The sequence below is a fragment of the Barbus barbus genome (genome assembly GCF_936440315.1).
Source record: "Barbus barbus genome assembly, chromosome: 6".
Lineage (NCBI taxonomy): Eukaryota > Metazoa > Chordata > Actinopteri > Cypriniformes > Cyprinidae > Barbus > Barbus barbus.
In genome coordinates this window covers 30,256,217-30,277,876 of record NC_136734.1, presented here as the reverse complement: position 1 = coordinate 30,277,876, position 21,660 = coordinate 30,256,217, and the positions used below count along the sequence as shown (strand labels likewise).

Sequence of the window (21,660 nt, the reverse complement as noted above, 5' to 3'; positions counted from 1 at the left end):
CTTGCTGCCAGTTCAGTATTGTTACAACTGACATCTAATGAAGCCAGACGTGCTTTCAAGCACAGCACTTAACACAGGCCTCCATCTCCACCAGTCACAGGCCCTCTTTTCTCCTCCTCTCTCACTCCCATTTATTTTCTGCATCTGGGGTGGCAGACCAAGGAAAGGAGGAAAGACACAGTCTTGCTGCGAGAGCTTACAAAACGGAGAGCGCAGATGAAGCTGCAGTCAGCAGGCTTTTTTTTTTCGTCCGTCTCCCCCCCTCCCCCTGATACAAGCCTGCACAATGGCAAATTAAAGTAGAGTGAACCTTTATATACTGATGACTTTGCTTTGAAAGGCAATATCTCACCGTTTTTCTACGCCATTCAATTTTTCAACTGCTTAGTAATTGTTTGGTGGATTGTCTGCGCTCTGGACTAATCATATTGGTTGCTGTGTCATTTTGAAAGGGAGGAGGAGTAATGCTGGATGAGAGCTCTTTGGCTTTGACTTTTCCCTGATCTTGGGTTTCTGCTCCGCTCCTCTTCAGGCTGCTAGCTTAGTCAGGACCCCTCACAGTAATCATAAACAGAGCCGCTGGCAGCAGCACCCACGTACTGCGCTCCCTCCCTACGCCCCCTGCTCCGGTTCCTTGTCAGACGTGATTAATGGCACACGGGCCCGGTGTGCTTTGCGTTGCCAGTTCCAGCGATGTTCCCTTGATACTTAATGAAGTCTGACAAACTTCTTTTCCCTCATTGTGTTCCAGTTATTTTTCCCCGCTCCATTTAAGAGAAGCCCAATGAAGCTAAATTTGCCACCGCCGCACAAAAGCACAGGTCAAAGTTTTCATATTTATTGCGCAGTCGAGGAGCGCAGCCTATAACCCCGCTGGCAACGTTGGCTGTTTCTTAGGCAGCTCATGTTGTTGTTCATACTTCAGATTTGAGTTTTGATTGCAGTCATTAGACGTTCCACAAGTTCAGTTCCAAGAACTAAAGGTCGCAGTGGCCTTACAGGACAAGGTCTGCGGTGTCTCAAACACATGCGCTGAATTTACTTACTGCCATCCAGTGGAAGATCATGTAATATATCATTTTTTTGTTACTGTACAAAGAGATCAGTGGCATTTTTTTCAGAAGAGGCAGAACATAGAAATATTACAAAATATAAGATTAAATAATGTGTAAAGCACTCATTTTTCCACTAGCAACGACGGCAGAAAAAAAAACAGATTTGGCTGATTAGCCTGTCAATGCAATGATGACCACCGATCATGCTCGCAACAGGTCTGGAAATCGGCCTGAATTGGTAAAATTTGTGGAAATTGATGGGCAAATTACAAAGAAAACAAGTTACACACTCAGAAATCACCAAGTTACTCAATTTGGACATGACATTTCAGTCATGTCCAAATTGAAACTACTTAAAATGATGAACTGTGAGCCAGACATTTTTAGAAAGCACACAACTTTCTTTAAATTTAAGATCAACATAATACATGCTGATTAGCAGTTAATAGTAGCAAAAAAAAAAAACAGTATGAAGAAAAAGTTGTCTTCTTTTAACTGCATATATCAATATTTAAAAAATCTAAAATGATATATTAATATAAACAAAAAAATATTACAACTACAGTACACTTAGTACTGTACTCAGAACTCAATAGTACTCACTTATAGTGTAATATACATATATATAGAGTTCTAATCTAATCTGTCTAAATCTCAAAAAGGAAATGGAGCATGAATTTCCCATTTCATCTTGAAAATATAAATCAGAAAAAAAGAAGCTTACATATCCATATCTTACATGTCTTTAACCTGCTGCATTGTAGACTACATTATGATTTAAATTAATTCAAAGGCAATCTAAACAACATGATTAACATAATTACTATGGAAAGGAAATGCAAATGTTGTTGATGGTTAGTGTTCATAAAGAATCAGCAGATACGAGAGAAAGTACACTTGGGAGAACAGAGCTATGATATGTTACAAAACTTAAAATTGTGTCATTTTAACAGAACACTACAGGTCTGTTAAAAGAGCATCAATGATATTAAAAAGAAAAAGAGAGAAAACAGCTCACAGAGCCACTGTGCCGTTTTGTTGCCTTTTCTCTAATGCATTTTGTCTCTGCGGTGAAGACTGTACTCTGTACCAGCAGGGGGCTCTGTTGTTGCCATTTAAAAGCAAAGTAAGTAAATACATATATTCAATACATCAATACATTAAAGTGCTGCAGCATTTTCATGTTTTTTTACCATCTTGCAAAACACTTTGAGTCATAGTTGAGCTAGAATAGGAGTCATAACTAGTCTGGTGACCAGGAATATCCTTAACAAACTGTTCAATGCTTCACTGTCATGCAAGAGTGGTCTTTAATCTACTGTGCCTACCACACAAGCAAGCTGTAATTGTATCATGACAAGTCCAATCAAATAAATCAAAGAGCCTTCACCTGATTTGCTAAGAAACTCATTACATGGTGAACACTTCTAACCTATCTATCTAACCCTAACTCTGTGCAGAAGACAAGCCACCAGTCTGTCTTAAAAGTAACAAACATGGAAACATTTGGTTTTCATTAGTGCAGTGTACAGTAGCTTGGACTTTTTCAAGCCTCTTTGGAGACCCCCTTGTTGCAGTTATGAGATACAAAGCAAATAAGAGAAAGTCACCACTGATAAATAAGTAGCAATTAAGAACTTGAACACACAATGTTCATAATAAAATATATTCACTGGCACAAGAATTCTGTGGTTACTGGGACACTTTCAAGTGCAGTACATCTATCTATATCTTTTTTGTTTTATTACGTGCTTAACATCCTTACTGAATCAGGGCCCATATTTTGGAACCCAACAATGATCTACTGTTTTATACGGTGGCAAATAACGATTCTGAAAACAAAATAACAAATTACAAACGCAAATGCAAATCTAAAAAACAAAATAACAATTCAGAAAACACAACAACAATTCCGAAAACATTATAACAATAAGAAAACACAATGACAAATCCGAAAACAAATGAACAAATCCGAATTAAAAACGAACAAATTAACAAATTAGAAAAATTAACAAATCAGAAAACAAATTAACAAATCAGAAAACACAACGACAAATCAGACAAACCGGAAGAGGTAGGTATAGTTTGAGACAGCGCCATTGGTTTGGGAATAGATTACTCATCGCTGATTGGACAAGACATCTGTCAATCAAGGTGTACGAGAAGAAGAACAGCAGAGTCAACCATTGACAGCATCAGCGCCAGTGGGGCAGATGGTAGAGCGCGAGTCATTGTGTTTTTGGACGCGATCGACCCGGGTTTGAGCCCACCTTTTGCCAAACTTTTTTTTTTCTCTTCCTTTTCAAATCTCGTATCGCATCGGGAAGGCATTTATTTTCAATAAAAATTAAGGAAATAATCCAAAAGTTGTAGGGTTAGGCTAGGTGTAGGGAGAGGGTAGGGTTAGGCTAGGTGTAGGGAGAGCTTTATTGTACCAATAAGGTGGCATCCATTTTAATTAAAATTATAATTTACACTCAATGCGTTATTATTGCATACTGTTTTTTTACTACAATACTGAGGTTAGCTGCTATCGCTATTTGACAGAACTATGTCAAATTTACCCTCACTCCCATAGACACTGTATTAGAAACACCCTCACATTAGCGTTAACAAGTTTTTTTTGTATTCTGATTCAAAGGTAATATAATACAGAGTACAGTGTTGTAAATGTACATGTATGTATATTTTTATGCAGCAGCTATAGCGATAGAGGCTATTTAACTAAGTGCAAATACGTATTTACACTTTGTTAAAATTTTCTGCTATCTATACTACTTGTTGCAAATAGTGGCAATTATCTGCATCTCAGTATTGTAGTAAAAAAAACAGTATGCAATAATAACGTATTGAGTGTAAATTATAATTTTAATTCAAATGGATGCCACCTTATTGGTACAATAAAGCTCTCCCTACACCTAGCCTAACCCTACCCTATACTTTATTTTCAAGTTTTGGATTATTTCCTTAATTTTTATTGAAAATAAATGCCTTTCCGATGCGATACGAGATTTGAAAAGGAAGAGAAAAAAAAAAGTTCGGCAAAAGGCGGGCTCGAACCCGGGTCGACCGCGTCCAAAAACACAGTCACAAGCACTCTACTATCTGTTCTTCCTGTACACCTTGATTGACAGATGTCTTGTCCAATCAGCGATGAGTAATCTATTCCCAAATCAATGGCGCTGTCTCAAACTATACCTACCTCTTCCGGTTTGTCTGATTTGTCGTTGTGTTTTCCGACTTGTTAATTTGTTTTCTGATTTGTTATTTTGTTTTCGGATTTGTCATTGTGTTTTCTTATTATAATGTTTTCGGAATTGTTATTGTGTTTTCTGAATTATTTAGTTTTTTAGATTTGCATTTGCGTTTGTAATTTGTTATTTTGTTTTCAGAATCGTGATTTGTTTTGCACTTCTCGGCCACCTTAGTTTTAAGTTATATCTGAAATATTCTGTCTACTGAGAACAAATTATCACAAACAGGGTTGTACACAATTCACACTTAAAGTATTATCTCCATTTCAATTTATGAGTTGAAATTTTAATTTATTTGGCTACACCCCACAGGAAAATAGGCATTAAAGAAGTGAAATTTACTGCATGACTATTCAAAAAAAAAAAATGTAATAGCACTGACCAAAGTATTCTACTGCCCTGGTCCATAAATACAATCTGTATCTCTCTTCATCAAAAACCTATTTGTGAGAAGACGTAATATAACTATAGAAAAGTGATTTTGATCTTGTTTAATCCACATTACTATATCACAATAAATCACATTGTCAATTTGCCACCCTTTTCTGAACTACAAGCATGTCACAGGAATACTATACTAAGACCTTTTTTTTTTTTGTTGAAATGATGAACTTTCCCATAGACTGATTATTCAGAGGAAAACAAGAAACTAACTGTGCTGCTATTTACAGCATGTTCTTGAATGTTGAGGAAGGTCTCTACCAGCAGAGGCTGCTCTTGCTACAGAAATGTTTATTATACGACTTTCTTTCTTTTACCACCTTTGTAATTGTGATTACTTTAAAAATATGGATGAATTCCAAGCTAATAAACAGGAATGCTTTTTTTATCTAGATATAAGATAAACTATTATGAGGGAAAAAACACTGTACAACATACAACACAAGCAATGCCTTCTAATTCTGTGAATAGGAAAAATAAACAAAGACAGGTTTCACAACCAGTCAATCATAGCATTTTCACTTCAACTCCATCAGCTGCATTTTTTAATAAAGCAAAAGCTACAAATAAACAATAAAACTCCATATCATTCCTTGACTTATTGCTGACATGCACCATGATCAAATTATGTTCAAGACATAAAATCAAAGCAAATGCTGTAAGAAATGGATAACATTTGATAACCATGAAGCTGGCTGATATTATAACAAGAAGCTGCTTAGAACAGCAGTGGAATGGCAAATCCAAGCACATGACTCAGAATGACTCTCTAACAAGCACACACAGCATGTACTGAACTCTCATATTTACAGCTCAAACTTCAAAGCCAAGCTAAGTAGTGTTGTGTCAATGTCTAGGCAAGGGCTGTCCAAACTCGGTCCTGGAGGGCCGGTGTCCTGCAGAGTTTAGCTCCAACTTGCCTCAACACACCTGCATGGAAGTTTCTAGTATGCGTGTAAGAGTTTGATTAGCTGCTTCAGGTGCATTTAATTATGTTTGGAGCTAAACTCTGCAGCACACCGGCCCTCCAGGACCGAGTTTGGACAGCCCTGGCCTAGGCACATTACCATGTACTGGTGGATTTTGTGTTGTGCATACACTGTACAGTACCTTGCTTGTTTCATCTGATCTTGAATTAACATACACGTTTATATCCCAGCTTGACACTGCCAAGACAGCTAGGGCCTGCATATCATGAGTGTCTGAAAAGGGGGAAAAAACATTGTAAAAAATATTTCTTAATAGCCTACTAACCCTCAGCACCCAAGTCTTTTATTATACTTTAAATTAAGAAATTTATTTTATAATCATTAACAAAATTAGAAAATGTTAACCTTTTCAGTGGCCAAACGGTTTGTACTATTTCGCTGACAACAAAATTACTAACCTGGTCTCAGTACTTTCTGGCAAAGACGCTGTCATTTTGTTTTTGATTTAATGCAACAGTCACATATTGTGTCTTTGACAACTAAACTTACCTTTAAAGCATCAAGTGGAAGTTGACAAACGCTGAATGCCTTCAACACTGCTCTAGACAGACTTTTCAGGAAAATCGTCATTTGGTGTTGTTTACCACCTCTGGCTCCCTCCACGAGCGCCAACAGTGAGCAGCGCGTGATCACTTCAAAGTGCACACTTTGCAGGCCTAGAAGTTTCTCTTTTAACTCGAAATGGTGTGCTGTGTCAGAAATGCAACTTTTTTTGTCTGCCAACTGCCATTGAACACCAAGGAAGAAGAAATGGCGTCCTAACGCTGCGCTCATACGGAACGTTTGTGAAAAGCAACAAGATGCGGCATGCATCTAATAACGTTACATGTTTACACAAGAATGAATACATAAGGAAACTTACATTCATGAATTTGAGTAAATGAGAATAAAAATCAGGAGTATGTATAAATTAGTCTTACGTGTGAATCAAATAAAAGGGTAGATGACACAAAGACTCATTTTATCCGGTCGAGCAATGACATTGAGCAAGCAAGTGTAGTACTTGCAATACAAGCATGTCGGTTAGGTGTATAAATTCAGTAATAGTGCTTTTCATTGGGCCATTAACATGCTTGTTCCGGACAACTTAAGCGTGTCTTTGCATGGGAAGCATGGTTTAATCTACAAGAGCAGCAAACTAGTACTATGGATTTGCGCAAACAAGACAAGCATTATGTTTAGCACAAACAATTTTAGGAACAGGTTGTACGTCCATTAGAGACTTTTATTTACTGATGTGGTACAATATTCTGCAGCCAAAAAAAAAAAAAAAAAAAAAAAAAAGTTTGGCAGTGTTGTCTTAGTCCAACATTTAATTTGACAGTCTATTGCCTAACATTAATTTAATAAAGTTTATGGGTTACACAGCACAATTCAATAGTGTGAAAAAGTGGCTTAGGAGTCCAAACTTTAACGACACTCCTCAGAACAGAACTATTGCTTGGCCTTACCACAATTTGGTCTTCTTACGGACCATGCTTGCATGAGATCCCACGTGTACATAGACTCATAACTCTATACCAGTAGATTTAATTTATCCACTTACAGGTCAAGTAGAAAGAGCACAATTTGTACAAATACATGGCTCATGTCATGTTACATGTTCACATCTATAACACTGCTGAAAATAAAGCTTAAAATACAGTGACTTGCGTCACAAACGAAAATGGTTCACTGAAATCAAAAGAAAATGTAAACTGATAAATTAGTGTATTCCAAGATAGCTTAACTTAAATAAGGAAACTTTCTACAATATACTGGCAGTGTTCCAGACTTAAATGACTTTAAAATAACAAATGTAACAAGCATTCAGAAAGAAAAAATGCATTACAATATTTAATAAAAAAGGGAATTAAAACAGCATGAAATATTAAAAGAAAGTGAACTACTGGCATTTCCATAATGCAGAGAACAGTCCAGTGGCCTTACATTAGGGGATAGCTGGCAGATGTTGCAATGCCACAGTGGTTCTGTTGGTCTTTAGCCATGTAGATGTAGCCTTTGTCACCCCATTTCTCGGTCCAGCTAAAAGATACAGAACAAGTTTAAAAACCATGCAAATGAGGCTGTTAAATGTTATTGAAAACTCAGAATTGTGCGCATCATTAAAAAGACTCCAGACGCAAATCATACCTGTTCTTCACAATCCAGTATCTCTTCCCAGCAACATCAGCACCCTCATAACCATAACCAACCACCAGGACTCCATGGTCAAGTTCTTCACTGCTGCACTCCCTCTCATAATAGATGCCTACAGCAGAAAGTTGGAAATGAGCAAGATGTTCAGACTGACTCAGGTTTATAGGCAAGCCATGTAGTTTTCTATTAGAAGTGCACAGAAGTTCTTGCATAATTCAAAACTAATCAGAATTTGACCGTTTACACAGCTCAGGGATAAAATCACTCACCAGACTGATAGAACTGGAAGGATTCATGTGCAGCATCAATGGCAACAGCTACAGGACCCACAGCAGCGACAGCCCTCATTAGAGCATGTTCTTTACCACTGGGAATGTCCACAAAACCAGTGGCATTAGCAGCACTATAATGGGGGTCATAGTGGCACGACCGATCATCCTGTTTAAAAAAAATAAAAAAATTTAAAAAAAAAAACCACGTGGGGTTACTGAATATGCAATGAGACACCCACAATAGAGTCACTACCAGTAGAAGTCAGAAAGAGCAAACCACTGATTCTTACCATTCCAAGGTAGGGATACGACTCCTCTGAATCCAGCCCATTGTTGTCCTGAACATACTGGAAAGCCTGGTCCATGAGGCCCCCATCACAGCCGTTATTGCCCTCTGGCCTGGAACAGTCCATCAAGTTTTGCTCACTCAGAGAAACCAGCTTTCCAGTTTTGCGGAACAGCTGACCCTCCAAGGCACCTGTTGAGCTGAAAGCCCAGCAAGATCCACAACGTTTCTAGAACCACAAAACAGGACTTCGTTAACAGTCATGCAACATGCAGATTTTAAAACTGATACATAAACACATGCTCCAGGAACTAGTTTGATAAACCGCTTACTTGGTCTTTGATAGGAGTAACATAACCCTTCTCTCTCCAGTCAACCTGTTCAGGGGCTTCAAAAAAGCTGGGTTCCATGAACAATGAGCCTTTTGATTTCCGGCTGGGGTCATGATTGTAACCATTCATCGCCTGTCTGAACTCCTCATTTGTCTAAGAGAGACAATGCAAACAAAAGGGTTTAATAAAACAGCCCTAAAAAAAAAAATTCCAGTGTCAATCATAAGTATGAAAATTATGCCATTTTGCAGCAGATCCACCAGTTTAGATGTTGCAGAGAAAAAAAAAAAAATCAGAAGCCATATTGAACAGTTTACCATATCACCAAATTGGTTCATGCCCAGCCGGAAGGTGTGTTTGCCCACAGAGTGCTCAAGGTTGTGCAGCTCAATTTTCCTCAAGTTCTTCTCCCACACCATTCTCCTCCAGCCCTCTTCTTTCTGAGGAAGAAAGCAGACGTTGCAGCCATTGAAAAAGTTCCGTATAAAGACTATCAAGTTGTTGCTTTTCAATTGTGTTGAAGATCGATTTGTGTTTGGCTACAGACTCTATACTACCCACCTCATGATAGTTTTTTCCATGCCAGCTCTTCCAGAGGTGCCAGTGATCATCTAACTGCTGGTTTAAGCTTGGAGCAGCAAACACTGCACTCAAGCATAGCATGAGGAGAGAGGCAAACAACATCATCCTGCCTGGAACACTGTGACAGAGGGAAACAAGATACAATTGGAAGGAATGTAACAGAAGTTACACTTAGACTGCAGCAGTAAGTGTTCTAACCAATTAGACAGAAAAACCTCAGTGCGCAAGTTACCCTAAAAAAGACCCTGAACATGTACAAAGCCACATAATACGACGTATAATAAAACGGAAGTTTTAATTTGGAAGTTTTACTAGCCTAGAAAACATTCAAGCAGCTTCTTTTTAAGTTAAACAAGCGATTTTGCTCAATTAACCTCTACAGACGAAGCTGATACCCACGTAAAAATATAATTCGACCACTGTATGCACAAGCCGAAATGTAAGTAATAAACTCACCTTTAACCAGCGAACGAAATGATTGACTATCATTGCTTGCAACTGAGCGGATTTTAAAGCGTGTCTGATCAGAGAGGCGGCTTCTCATTGGCTGAGGGTGATGATGAGAAAAGTGTTCACAGCCAATCAGTCAAGCAGGAATCTCATCCACTCATGTGATCAAACAACGTCACAAGATCGAGAACTCATCACTTGCATATAATGTAACAAGATTAAAAGTTACATTCGAAAACTCTTTTCCTATATTCCTATATTTTTTCACATAATCGTTTATGACATTCGAGGGGAAGTTAGTTTAATTTGAAAAATAAACATTTGATTTGGCGGTGCGAAAATAATTGAGATTTAATGAGAATTACCAATAAGTTAAAATAAATGTTTTAACTGCAGGTTTTTGGAAAGGATGCATTGTGTTCATGAGAATTCTGTGCTTTTCTCTGTTCTGTGTTAATTTTTATTTTAATTTGTGCTTGTCATGATCATGACATGAAGCGTGTGCCTGACAAATGCAACATGCTCAGACAGAAAATAATCAAAGTGAAAACGCTTAGGCCCTAAAGAAAATCCCCTAACTAAGCGTTTTGAAGCACAATCAGCGGCTTGTGTTTTGTATGACTCAATATACTAAATGTAGCAGACACAGTACTTCTTAGCATTGCCTAAACTTGCTCTTTCAGTTGCAGAGAACACACGTGACATTTTCACACAAAATGTTTTTAAGTTTAAACCTTTTTGTTGTTGTTGCTCTTAATATGTATAAATGTACATACAGAATATTATATAACCTTTATATAATTTCCAGTAATTATATTATTTATAGAATCTACAGTAGCTACCTCCATGTATGAAAAACTCCAGAAGGATTCTAGGACATTAAAAGTGGCCTTTAATGCAATAAAAATAAGTGGATTCCTTCAGAAATGTCTGTTAATGCAGTGGTTCTTCTGAAACTCTCTTTTTACAAATACAGGTATATTTTATACATAAATAAATGATATATACTAGACTTGATTGTTTTTATTTAGTAAATATATATCATTACTGTTATACAAGTGCTAGTCTCTAAGGATGATGGTTTAAGTCATGTTTTATTAATAAAATGATGTCATAAACAGGGGTTGAAATTAACACTTTAACCTTTCGTAAGTTATTACTCGTTAATGTCTTGGGGAAGTTCATGCAAGCCAAGTCTGCGCAGGTTTAGCGCAAATACCGAACTCGTGAGACATCATGATATTATCGAATATATTGCAAAAACCAAACAAAACACACCTACAGAGTGCACTCATACACGACTATGTGATAAAGTCTGGTTAGACCAACTTAGTGCGCGTGCGCATTTAGAGTACGTTCTTTCACTGCATGATTCAGTCTATTAATATGCATTAAGAATGATCATAATTCAAGATAAGGGGGCAGAAAATGTATATATTTATATACATTCATATAGTTCATCAATATCACACGAAGAGTGCCGTTTTTTCTTTAAAAATCAGGTTACAAATGTGATATTGATTTTATTCAACAGCTCAATAAACAATAAGATAATATCAAGAGATTTACGTTTTAGCCACCATATTTCCTGTTTTTGTGCTATTTCAACAACAACAAAAAAATATTCAAAATACAGTCACTGCTCTATTTTGCGTCTCTGAGCAACATGACGGTGTTTCGTTCCTGAATGAATCAATCAACCGTTTAAATGATTCGGTTCAATCACAATGACTCAGTTATTAACAGTGACTTGATGCCACCTACTGGTGATTTTAATTTCACATTTACAGTATCCTTTCATTTTTTAAATAATTTCAAATATCAGTATTCAACATTTCATGTTTAAAATATCAAAATATTACTTATACATTTCTAACTGCAAGCTAAAACATTCCATGTCCCTCTTAGCTGCATGTGTAAATACATCTAAATGCCACTTCATATGCATCTTCTGTAAAGATGAATTTTATTGATACTGATTTCATTTGTTTAGTAACAGCCTAAATGTATTATTATAATTGACTGATTAAATGTAAGAATTTGACTCAAAAGATGATGCACACTTTTAGAAAAATAATTTTATAAAGGTAAAAATGCCCATAAAAGGTCAAATCAATTTAAACTTATTGGAAAAGATAAATTTCTATCAGTGCTGTGAACTGACCACACAGAATATGAAGAATATCAAAAATTTCAAGAGCCAGCTGTCCACGGCAGTCCTTAAGATACCAGCACAATAACACACTCAGCAAAATATCGTCTAATTATCTTTATCGATAAAATCCCAGAAAATGTTGAGATTCTTTTTTTTAGTATTGCACATCCCTAGTACTGACGCAAAATGATTTGCAACGGTCGCTTTGTCACTTCCAGTGTAGACAGCCTCAGGCTGTTGGTTTATTTCTGTTGGGGTTTTTTGGGGGGGTTTTTGGCTAGTAGAAGTTATGAATGGCCAGTAACTTAAAAATTTAGTAGCCAAATTGGCTGGTGAGTGAAAAAGTTCATTTCAATCCCTGGTCATAAAGTATTTGGTTTATAATGAAAATCACTTATTCAACACAAACCTTTAACGGTTACCAAAAACCACAAAGCAACCATTGCTATTTCTTGCATACAGCATAAGCAAGGAAAAGACGTTTGCTGGAGTGAGACTCTACATTTATATGTAACCTGTGCAATTTAACAATGGCAAAACCATTGGTTAGACCCTAAAAGACGCAGCAGGATGTTACCTGTTTCATTTTGCATCACATGTAATACAGTTTAATCTGTGGCTTTCTGCAAGAGCTCTTTATTTGTACGTTTGCATTTCTGAAGAGGAAGCCGTGAGATGTGACGTGTTGTAGGTGTTATGTGAATGTACTGTCATGATTAATTCAGTCAATCAGCAGTGATGTAATCAGAATCTGAGAGGAGTCTGAACAACTGATCAAACAGAGTGGCAATCAGACTTCAAACAAAGCAACAAAAAAAAGAGACCATTCTGCTCCTCCTGCTGATGAGCTGTTTAATCTAGAAAGATCACTCAGAAGTCAGGAAGTGACTTTTCTTGTGGTTAACTGAATAACTGAAGAAACTGAATAAAAAGTCCACATGCACTTATTGAAACTTCTGCTAAGTTACAAATGGCATTATTGTTAATAATACTTTTGGAAGTGGTATTTCACAAAAATCCATAGAGATATTTATATGCAACGCAGCCGTAGAATCATTCAATCTTGTACAATGCCACCATCTGAATAACAAGGGTAATGCAAATTGGTGTAAGCTGAATTGCTTTTTTGTTGTTGTTGTTGTTGTCGTTGTTGTTTTTGCACTTTTGACTTCTGGAATTTGCAGTGATCATTCCTTGAAACACTTCAGGCAAGAAAGGAGACTTTAATCATACGGAGTGTCTATTTACACTAAGTGCAAATGGCCTTGTTGGCAAAGGCTATTTACACTAACTCCGCCCACCAACGTGTGATTGGGATAGTCAACACTGTTTTACATTAGTTTCAGTAGTGTAGATGGTAATTAAGGCGCATGCTTTTTGACGCAATTGACCCGAGTTCGAACCCGCCTTTTGCCAAACTTTTTTCTCCCTTTTCAAATCTCATATCGCATTGGAAAGGCATTTATTTTCAATACAAATGAAAGAAATAATCAAACAGTTGAAAATAAAGTATTGGGTAGGGTTAAGGTAGGTGTAGGGACGGCTTTATTGTCCCAATAAGGTGGCATCCATTTAATAATTTGAATTAAAACTGTAATTTACACTCAATACGTTATTATTGCATACTGTTTTATAATGCACTACAATACTGAGGTGCAGATAATTGCCACTATTTGCAATAAGTAGTATATAAATGGCAGAAAATCTTGCTATTTTAACATAGTGTAAATAGACTCCATTGCTATTTGCACTTAGTGTGAATAGAATCTAATTGCTATTTAAACTTAGTGCAAATAGCCGCTGCCTTAATCATAAGTGCAACTCAGCTAGAGTATAATGATGTTATCACTGATTTGCTTTTGATCTGACTATAGGCTAGATCAATGAATAAAACAAAACTGCCAATAAACATCTTCTAATCATCCTAATCATATTTTTTTTAAGTTACCTTGATGGAAAAATAACAACATAAAATACAAAACAAAGAGCCAACATGTTTATTGCCACAGACGAAAAAATGTAGTATATTACAAAATAAAAATGAACACAAAATAAGGCTGAACTAAAGTCTATTTAAAAGCTAGAAAGAAAAGCTTATGAGTGTATATAGAGTCCACATGGGATTATTGTTCCCAATGACTTCTTTTTGTCATTAAAACAGTCAATTGTAAAAAAAAAATAAAAAATTTAAAAATTTAAAAAAGGTAAAATTATTTACAGTAAATCCAGTAATATCCATTATAGACATAGTGTGTAGGTTAATTAATATTCAGGTAATTGAAGTCTTCAATCTCCACCTCTTCTTCATTCTGTGAGCGTATGCGCTTGGGTCGCTTCTTATTTTTCATTCGTACAGAGGGCTGACTGCCAGGAGGTCCTCCAGGATGCAACGCAGTGTTGCTTTTCCTCTTCTAGAAGAAGAGACATTGGTCAAATTAAACATGTGGTGAAACATGTCACCTGATGTTACTAAAATACATTTATAGAAGATATTCCAAAACTTATGTGTGACACACACATTGGTCTTTATTCATTAAACATGAGCAGAATGAATTTCTTTGTAATCATTCACTAAACCACTCGGTCACATTTTTTTGTGTTGAATTCGGCAAATTCTGTTTTGTTCTTTAGAATGTGGACCAGTTTGGGATTATTACCTTATAGCAAACCACTCCAGCGATGATTCCACATAATACTATTAAACCTATGCTGCAACCCACGGAGATTATCATGATGGGCAGGTCACCTGCGAGAAGATTAACACAATGTTTCTTTTTATTTGTTTCTTATTATCGCAAAAAATGCAGGTCTGTGCATAAACAAGCATCACTACATTAATATTCAAATTATACAGTTACAACAGAGTCCAAACAAACAAAGTATGCAAAAACAAATATTCAAACATATGTTCACAGATCATACTCTGTTATCCTTCTCTTTTTTGTATTTCATGAAGAAGTTTGTCAAAACTTTAGGATGCATTTGATTTGAATGTTATGTCAACAAAGAATTTGTTACTATTGTGTCATGACCCTCATACTTGATTCTGAATGTTAAATGATAGTCAGATACGGGTGCGACTAGGTAAATAGCCATAAAATGCTTGTATTTCCATATAAATATAACATATCTGCAATAACAACACGATGCTTGGTGTTATGTTGAGGAAGATGTCTTGTAAAATAAATATTCTCACCGTTTTCTGTCGTTTTCTCTAGTTTATTTTGTCCTTGAAGCTTTCCATTTGGGAAAGTGGTGAGTTCGTAACAGTAAGTCCCAAAGTCACTCTCTTGTAAATTATCCAGAATAATGCTGTGGTTAGATTTGACGGAAAGACGACCTGCATAATTGTTGTCATCTATAAAAAGTCCATGGATGGGGCTAAACACAAAAACCTTGTGATTTGGACACTTTTTCCATACAGCTAGGGTTACTTTCATGTCTGCTGTAACCTTAAAGTTAAAAGACGCACTGCCACCCAACAGAGCTCTTGTCACATCTTCATCTGCAAAGGCCCCTATGAAAAACAAACCGAGAAAGAAGTGCAAATAAAGAATCATGTAACTGTCCAAACAACAATTATCATAATTTAAGTTTTTTTTATGTGATTAGTATATTAGTTTTTAATCAGTGAAGCTGTAAATGTAAATGTTCTTTATTTTTTATCTGCTTTTGAACCTTTATTTTCTCTTCCTGTATCTAACTAAATTTCCTTAAATCTTTTTTTTTTTTTTAAATACACTACCATTTAAAAGTTTGGGGCAGTAAGATTTTTAATTTATGAAATTAATTTAAGAAAACAACACTTTTATTTAGCAAGGATGCATTCAATTGATCAAAAGTGACAGTAGAGACTTCTCCTCGTTTTGAAATATTTCATACATGTTTTGAACTTTCTGTTCATCAAAGAATACTAAAAAAATGCCTCATGCTTTCCACGAACATATTAAGTGGCACAATTGTTTTCACATTGATAATAATAACAAAAAAAGGTTTCTTGAGCATCAAATCAGCATATTAGCATGATTTTTGAAGAATCATGTGACAAAAAACTGGAGTAACAGCTGCTGAAAATTCAGCTTTGCCATTATAGGAATAAACTACTTTTAAAAAGAAAACAGTTAGGCAGTTAGTTTATTATGTAATAATAATGTACAATATTACTGCAATACTATTTATGATTAAAAAAATGCAGCCTTGGTGAGCACAAGTGACTTTCAAAATCCTCACAAAAAACTTATAGACCTCAACATTTTGAACGGTACCAGCCTAAATATAAAAAAGTAAATCCTCTCTCTTTGTGTGTGTGTGTGTGTGTGTGTGTGTGTGTGTGTGTGTATGTGTGCACCTGGTATTCATCACGTCCTGGGGACCAAATGTCCCCACAAGGATAGTAATACCAGTAAATCTTAATCTTGTGGGGACATTTTTTGGTCCCCATGAGGAAACAAGCTTATAAATCATACAGCATAAAGTTTTTTGAAAATCTAAAAATGCAGCATGTTTCCTGTGAGGGCTAAGTTTAGGTGTAGGGTTGGTGTAGGGCAATAGCACATACAGATTGTACAGTATAAAAACCATTACGCCTATGGGATGTCCCCATAAAACATGGAAACCCAACATGTGTGTGTGTGTGTGTGTGTGTGTGTGTGTGTGTGACAGTCATATACTCTCTCACACATACCTGTTATTACGGTTATAAAGAATATCAACAGATGGATCCAGTGCTGTTCAGGCAAAAGAAAAGAATTAGTTTGTCCAGTCCTCATGGTGTCTTGTGCTACACAGGACGTGTGATGCCGTCTGATACAATTCTAAGCAGAGACACACAGTAACCACAAAGACAACACTGATGGCTCTATACCACGTAAGGTTGGGGGCAGGGTCTCAGTAAATCACATCTATAAAAAAATATACTGTATATAAATGTACTTCATGTAAAGGATTATCACTTCTAAGATCTGTATAGTAGAGCAGGTGTGACTGTACTGTCTACTCTAAGTTGAATACTATGTTGTTTTTAAAGTGCTCAGATTTTAAAGCTTTGACACTCTTTGTACTCTGCAATTTGCTTAAAATTTTAAGCTGTACATTGCTCATATCAGTCTTTATATTTTAATCTCAATATTATAATCTCAATATTTTGGTGTCGTACTTTCACTTTTTTTGTGTGCATATTTGTAGGAGGAAGCATTGTTTTCTGTTTTGTACTGAATCAACATTGTGGTTGCACAGAGGCAAGAGGGCCAGCATTGCTCTAAAAACACTTCCTGTCTTTTTCAGATGCAAAGATTAGCTGGGTCACTCACACGTCCCTTCCACAGTAATCAAACACAACGAATGACTTTTACTAAAGCGAGTGGTATTCTGTTTATTGCGTATGACAGAATTTAATTTATTTTGTAAATTTATTTTTACACATATGAAATGATGGATGCTCATTAATTCAAGATGACAATACATAACTGTAAAGTACACCGCAACATAGCTTAAAGGGGTCATGAACTGCCTTTGCTTTTTATTTTGTATTGTTCTCTGAGGTCCACTTATAATGTTATCAAGATTTTTACATCAAAAAAGATAATAATTTAGAAGTAATAGGCTACCTACTGTTTCTCAGCCTGTAATCAAGATCTGTGAAAAAGATGTAAGAAAAGTCTTCAGGAAACAAAAGATAAGGAAAGCCAAAGGCCCAGACGGTGTCTCTCCAGCCTGCCTCAAAGCCTGTGCTGTCCAGCTATCGTCCAGCTATCATCCATCTTCACATTGATCTTCAACAGATCACTGGAGCTGTGTGAACCTCCTGCTTCAAACGCTCCACCATAATCCCTGTACCCAAGAAACCAAAAATCACAGGACTTAATGACTACAGACCTGTTGCTTTAACGTCTGTGGTGATGAAGTCTTTTGAGAGGCTCGTGTTGGCTCACCTGAAGGACTTTACTGGTCCCTTGCTGGACCCCCTGCAGTTTGCTTACCGAGCAAACATGTCTGTGGGTGATGCAGTCAACATGGGATCCATCATCCCGAACACACTTCAGAATAAAATGACATAGCTCTCCGTCCCCACCTCCGTCTGTCAGTGGATCACCAGCTTCCTGACAGACAGGCAGCAGCTAGTAAGGCTGGGAAAACTCACATCCAACACCTCAGCAGAGATTGTACTTTCTTCGTCAACTGAAAAAGTTCAACCTGTCACAGGCGCATATGACACAGTTTTACTCTGCTGTAATTGAGTCGGTCCTGTTCTCTTCTATAACTGTATGGTTTGGGTCAGCCAACAAATCAGATATAAGAAGACTGCAGGTCAGTAGAAAGCATCATTGGTGTCCACCTGCCCAGTCTTCAGGACGTGTACTACTCCAGAGTGAAGAAACGGGCAGGTAACATCATCACAGACCCTTCTCACCCTGGACATGACCTGTTTGCGCTTCTCCCCTCAGGCAGACGTTGCAGATCTCTGTGCACTATAAACATCTAGGCATAAAAACATTTTTTTTTCCCCATGCCATCTCCAGCCTAAACAACTAACACAGGAATTATTACCTGTGTCCTGTAATTCATGCCTGTAATTCTTTCCCCATCTCTAATTATTGACTCTCTCCCTATTACTTTGTAAATATATGCATATTATTCTAAACAGCTGTATATATAGAGAAAATGAGGCCCAAATCTGTACATAAATCTTCTGTTCCAGATTCTTACACATTATTATTATTATTGTTAAGTCTTATTTAAATGTTTCTGTTCTCATGTCAGATATGTATGTATGTATGTATGCATGTATGTACCAAGAGCTTCTTAAAAACCACAACAAATTCCTCATGTATTTGCGCACACTTGGCGAATAAAGCTGATTCTGATACCTTCTGCCTTGTTTTGACCTCCCTCATCAGAACGCTCTGTTTGAATAGACCTGGCGGATTGTAAACGCCCACTGCTATGGCAAACAGTTGTGTTTGTTTGACAGTCTACATCCTTCATAGATGGATGCTGCTATGATTTAGGTTAAAAAGCATTACTACTCAGTAAATAGCAAACAATCTGTAAAAACAGACAAAGCAATAGTGACCACGTAATAAAAACAGTCGGCACAGCCAGGATTAGCACAGTGTAGTGCCCTAGGGTGACCACATTTGAAGCCCCCCACCCCCCACCCCCACCGGATCAATAACAAAACTTAGCATCCCCATTACAAGATAATATTTGACTCATTGAAGTGGGCAGTTTTTTTTGGGGGGGGGGGGGGGGGGGGACTAATTTTATTAAGAGTATATCATTATGTCAAATTCAAAAATCTATATCTATAAGCTTTTCAAAAATTTCTAATTAAAAAATAAAATAAGAATATGTAGAATAAGAAGAATAAGTTACCAATCAAAAGAAATCGATATTAACAAAATTATTTTCCACTACAAAGGTGGCACAGAAGAACACAAAAGTGGCATGTAGCTAAATTTACAGACATTTACAGAGGCTCAGAGGTGGCATCGATGTTTTAAATTCATAACAATGTTGTGAGATTAATGTTTTAAATATAAAATTTAGAATATAGAACTATTGTTTGATTGAAATGATTTAAATAATTGAAATTACATTTTTAAAATAAAAATAAAACTGCCAGCAGGTGACGCAAGTCATGATTTTATCACTGAATCATTCATTCAATTGATTCGTTTGAACGACTGATTCATTCAGGAACGAAGCAAGTGAATGTCTTTATGAATAGGTAATTGAATCATTGACTCACTAGATTTATTTAAAAACGCAGGTTCCTTCATAAACGAAACACTGCTGTGTTTGAAAGGAGATGTGCAGCGGCTCAGCTGAGGCTGTTTGAAACTATTTTCCTTTAGAAATAGAGCAAAGTCAGGCATTGTTAAAGTCATATAATATACATCACTTAATATTAACTTATTGTATTGAACTGTTGTAATTTAATATCACATTTGCAAAATCTTTAAAAGCTGTCACTCACTTCAGTTCATAGCATCTCACAAAGCTCCGTTATAATCAATGAAGCTCTTATTTACACCGTCTACACTTTGTTTGTTATTATAACAAGAGGATTTGTGAGCTTGCATAATTTAGCAATTAACAAAACTCCAGTATTTTTTGAGCAGTGAGTGGATTCTGATTAACATTGCATTAATCAACATAATGTCTGCAACTGCGATACATTACCCAACCCTGCAAAAACAAGCTAGAAATCTTTGAAGAAATCTTTGAAGCTGCCCTCAGTACAAACACAAATAGCCTATGCAGTACATTTCAGTCACACTGAAGCTACAGCCCTGGCTATGTATCCTTATATTTTCTCTTTTTTAAATTTACGTTTCGCACAATCGCTAAAGGGATGCTGCCTGTCCATTTGTGAATAAACATTAAAAAAAATAAAATAAACAAAAAATAAAATAAAAATAAAATTTGTGAATAAACATGCTCGACTCTGACTGGGGGAGGGGGCAAATACACTGTGATCTGACCAATCGCAATTCTTTATATGCATGCATATATTTTATATTCTTTCTGTATATATTGTATCATTAACTGTTCTTTTTCTATGTACCTGCATCTCTTCCAGCAAATTAATATATACAAAACACTGAAAATATTTGAACGTCTAGTAATTATATTAATCACTTGGTGTCCCCCTATTGGCTGGTGCCCACTCACACTGACAGAATTTCATGTGAAATATTCACGCAATATTACCATAATTTTACATTCCGACATGTAAAAACCATTCACGTCCTCGTCCTTTTTATGAGACGTCTTCCGAAGCTTTCTCGCTTCTCAAGACGGCCACCGACAATCACATAAGCACAGCTCTTTGTGCTCTAGTCTCTGGTCAAACGCGCTCAAACAAGCCTAATGTATATCTATTAACTACACACACATCATAACGGTTTAGGCAAGTAGGATACTATATTATGACATAAAATATTTTGACCAAGACCCGAGACAAAAGTTTTAGGAAAAAAATTGTTTTTTTCATTTCTTTAAATTGTTTAGAGCATTTAGAATAATGTAAAAAAATAAAAATAAAAATCACAAAATTATATTTCATTCATAAGTTATACTATGTCCTCGGTTGAGGACATCGGGACTCAATTTCTTTGAAAAACTAAAAAGACATGAATGAACATGCATGGGCAAAACAATAGATTTTTTAACTCACCAGTACATTTTTAGTTTAAGATTATTTTTTTTTACCAAACTTTGTATAAAGATAATTCTCAACTATGTTATAACAGAATGATTCAATATAGCTACCTTTGTTCTTTATACAAAATGTGTGTAAAATGGGCATAAACGGGTTTTCTCATTATATACAATGTATCTATAAACTAAATCTAATTTGCATATTAATGTGTTTTTGGGGCAACATGTAATGAAAAAAGAAGTGTAATAATGGGAGTAATAATTGACCAGATTTTCATAATAATATATAATATTTCATAGAATATTGAAACATAATTTCTTTCCATATTCATTTGTTATGTCTCCCAAAATGCATAATAAACATGCTTTTAGTCCCGGTGTCCTCAAATGAGGACATGTATGAAATCAACGTCCTGTTTCGTAACAGAAGGTCATATTTTGATTTGAAACCCCATAACATTTTCCTGGGATGTTGATATATGACACACAATTTAAAAATTAGACAGATTTAAATGATAATTACAAAATATTATCATATTT

General features: G+C 36.1%; 2 protein-coding genes across 2 annotated transcripts; both read right to left on the bottom strand.

The window, feature by feature from the left end:
• Window positions 1–6,945: 6,945 nt before the first annotated feature.
• LOC306871456 (procathepsin L-like) lies at window positions 6,946–9,462 on the bottom strand. The gene is made up of 7 exons (XM_079419405.1): window positions 9,330–9,462; window positions 9,086–9,208; window positions 8,769–8,921; window positions 8,441–8,665; window positions 8,148–8,316; window positions 7,873–7,990; window positions 6,946–7,764 (listed from the first exon to the last, which is right to left on the bottom strand). Exons 1-7 carry the CDS (start codon window positions 9,453–9,455, stop codon window positions 7,665–7,667), a joined length of 1,014 nt encoding a protein of 337 aa, XP_079275531.1. The 5' UTR covers window positions 9,456–9,462; the 3' UTR covers window positions 6,946–7,664.
• Window positions 9,463–13,937: 4,475 nt separating this feature from the next.
• LOC306870676 (uncharacterized protein) lies at window positions 13,938–16,781 on the bottom strand. The gene is made up of 4 exons (XM_079418079.1): window positions 16,640–16,781; window positions 15,152–15,472; window positions 14,613–14,701; window positions 13,938–14,366 (listed from the first exon to the last, which is right to left on the bottom strand). Exons 1-4 carry the CDS (start codon window positions 16,722–16,724, stop codon window positions 14,214–14,216), a joined length of 648 nt encoding a protein of 215 aa, XP_079274205.1. The 5' UTR covers window positions 16,725–16,781; the 3' UTR covers window positions 13,938–14,213.
• Window positions 16,782–21,660: the final 4,879 nt, after the last annotated feature.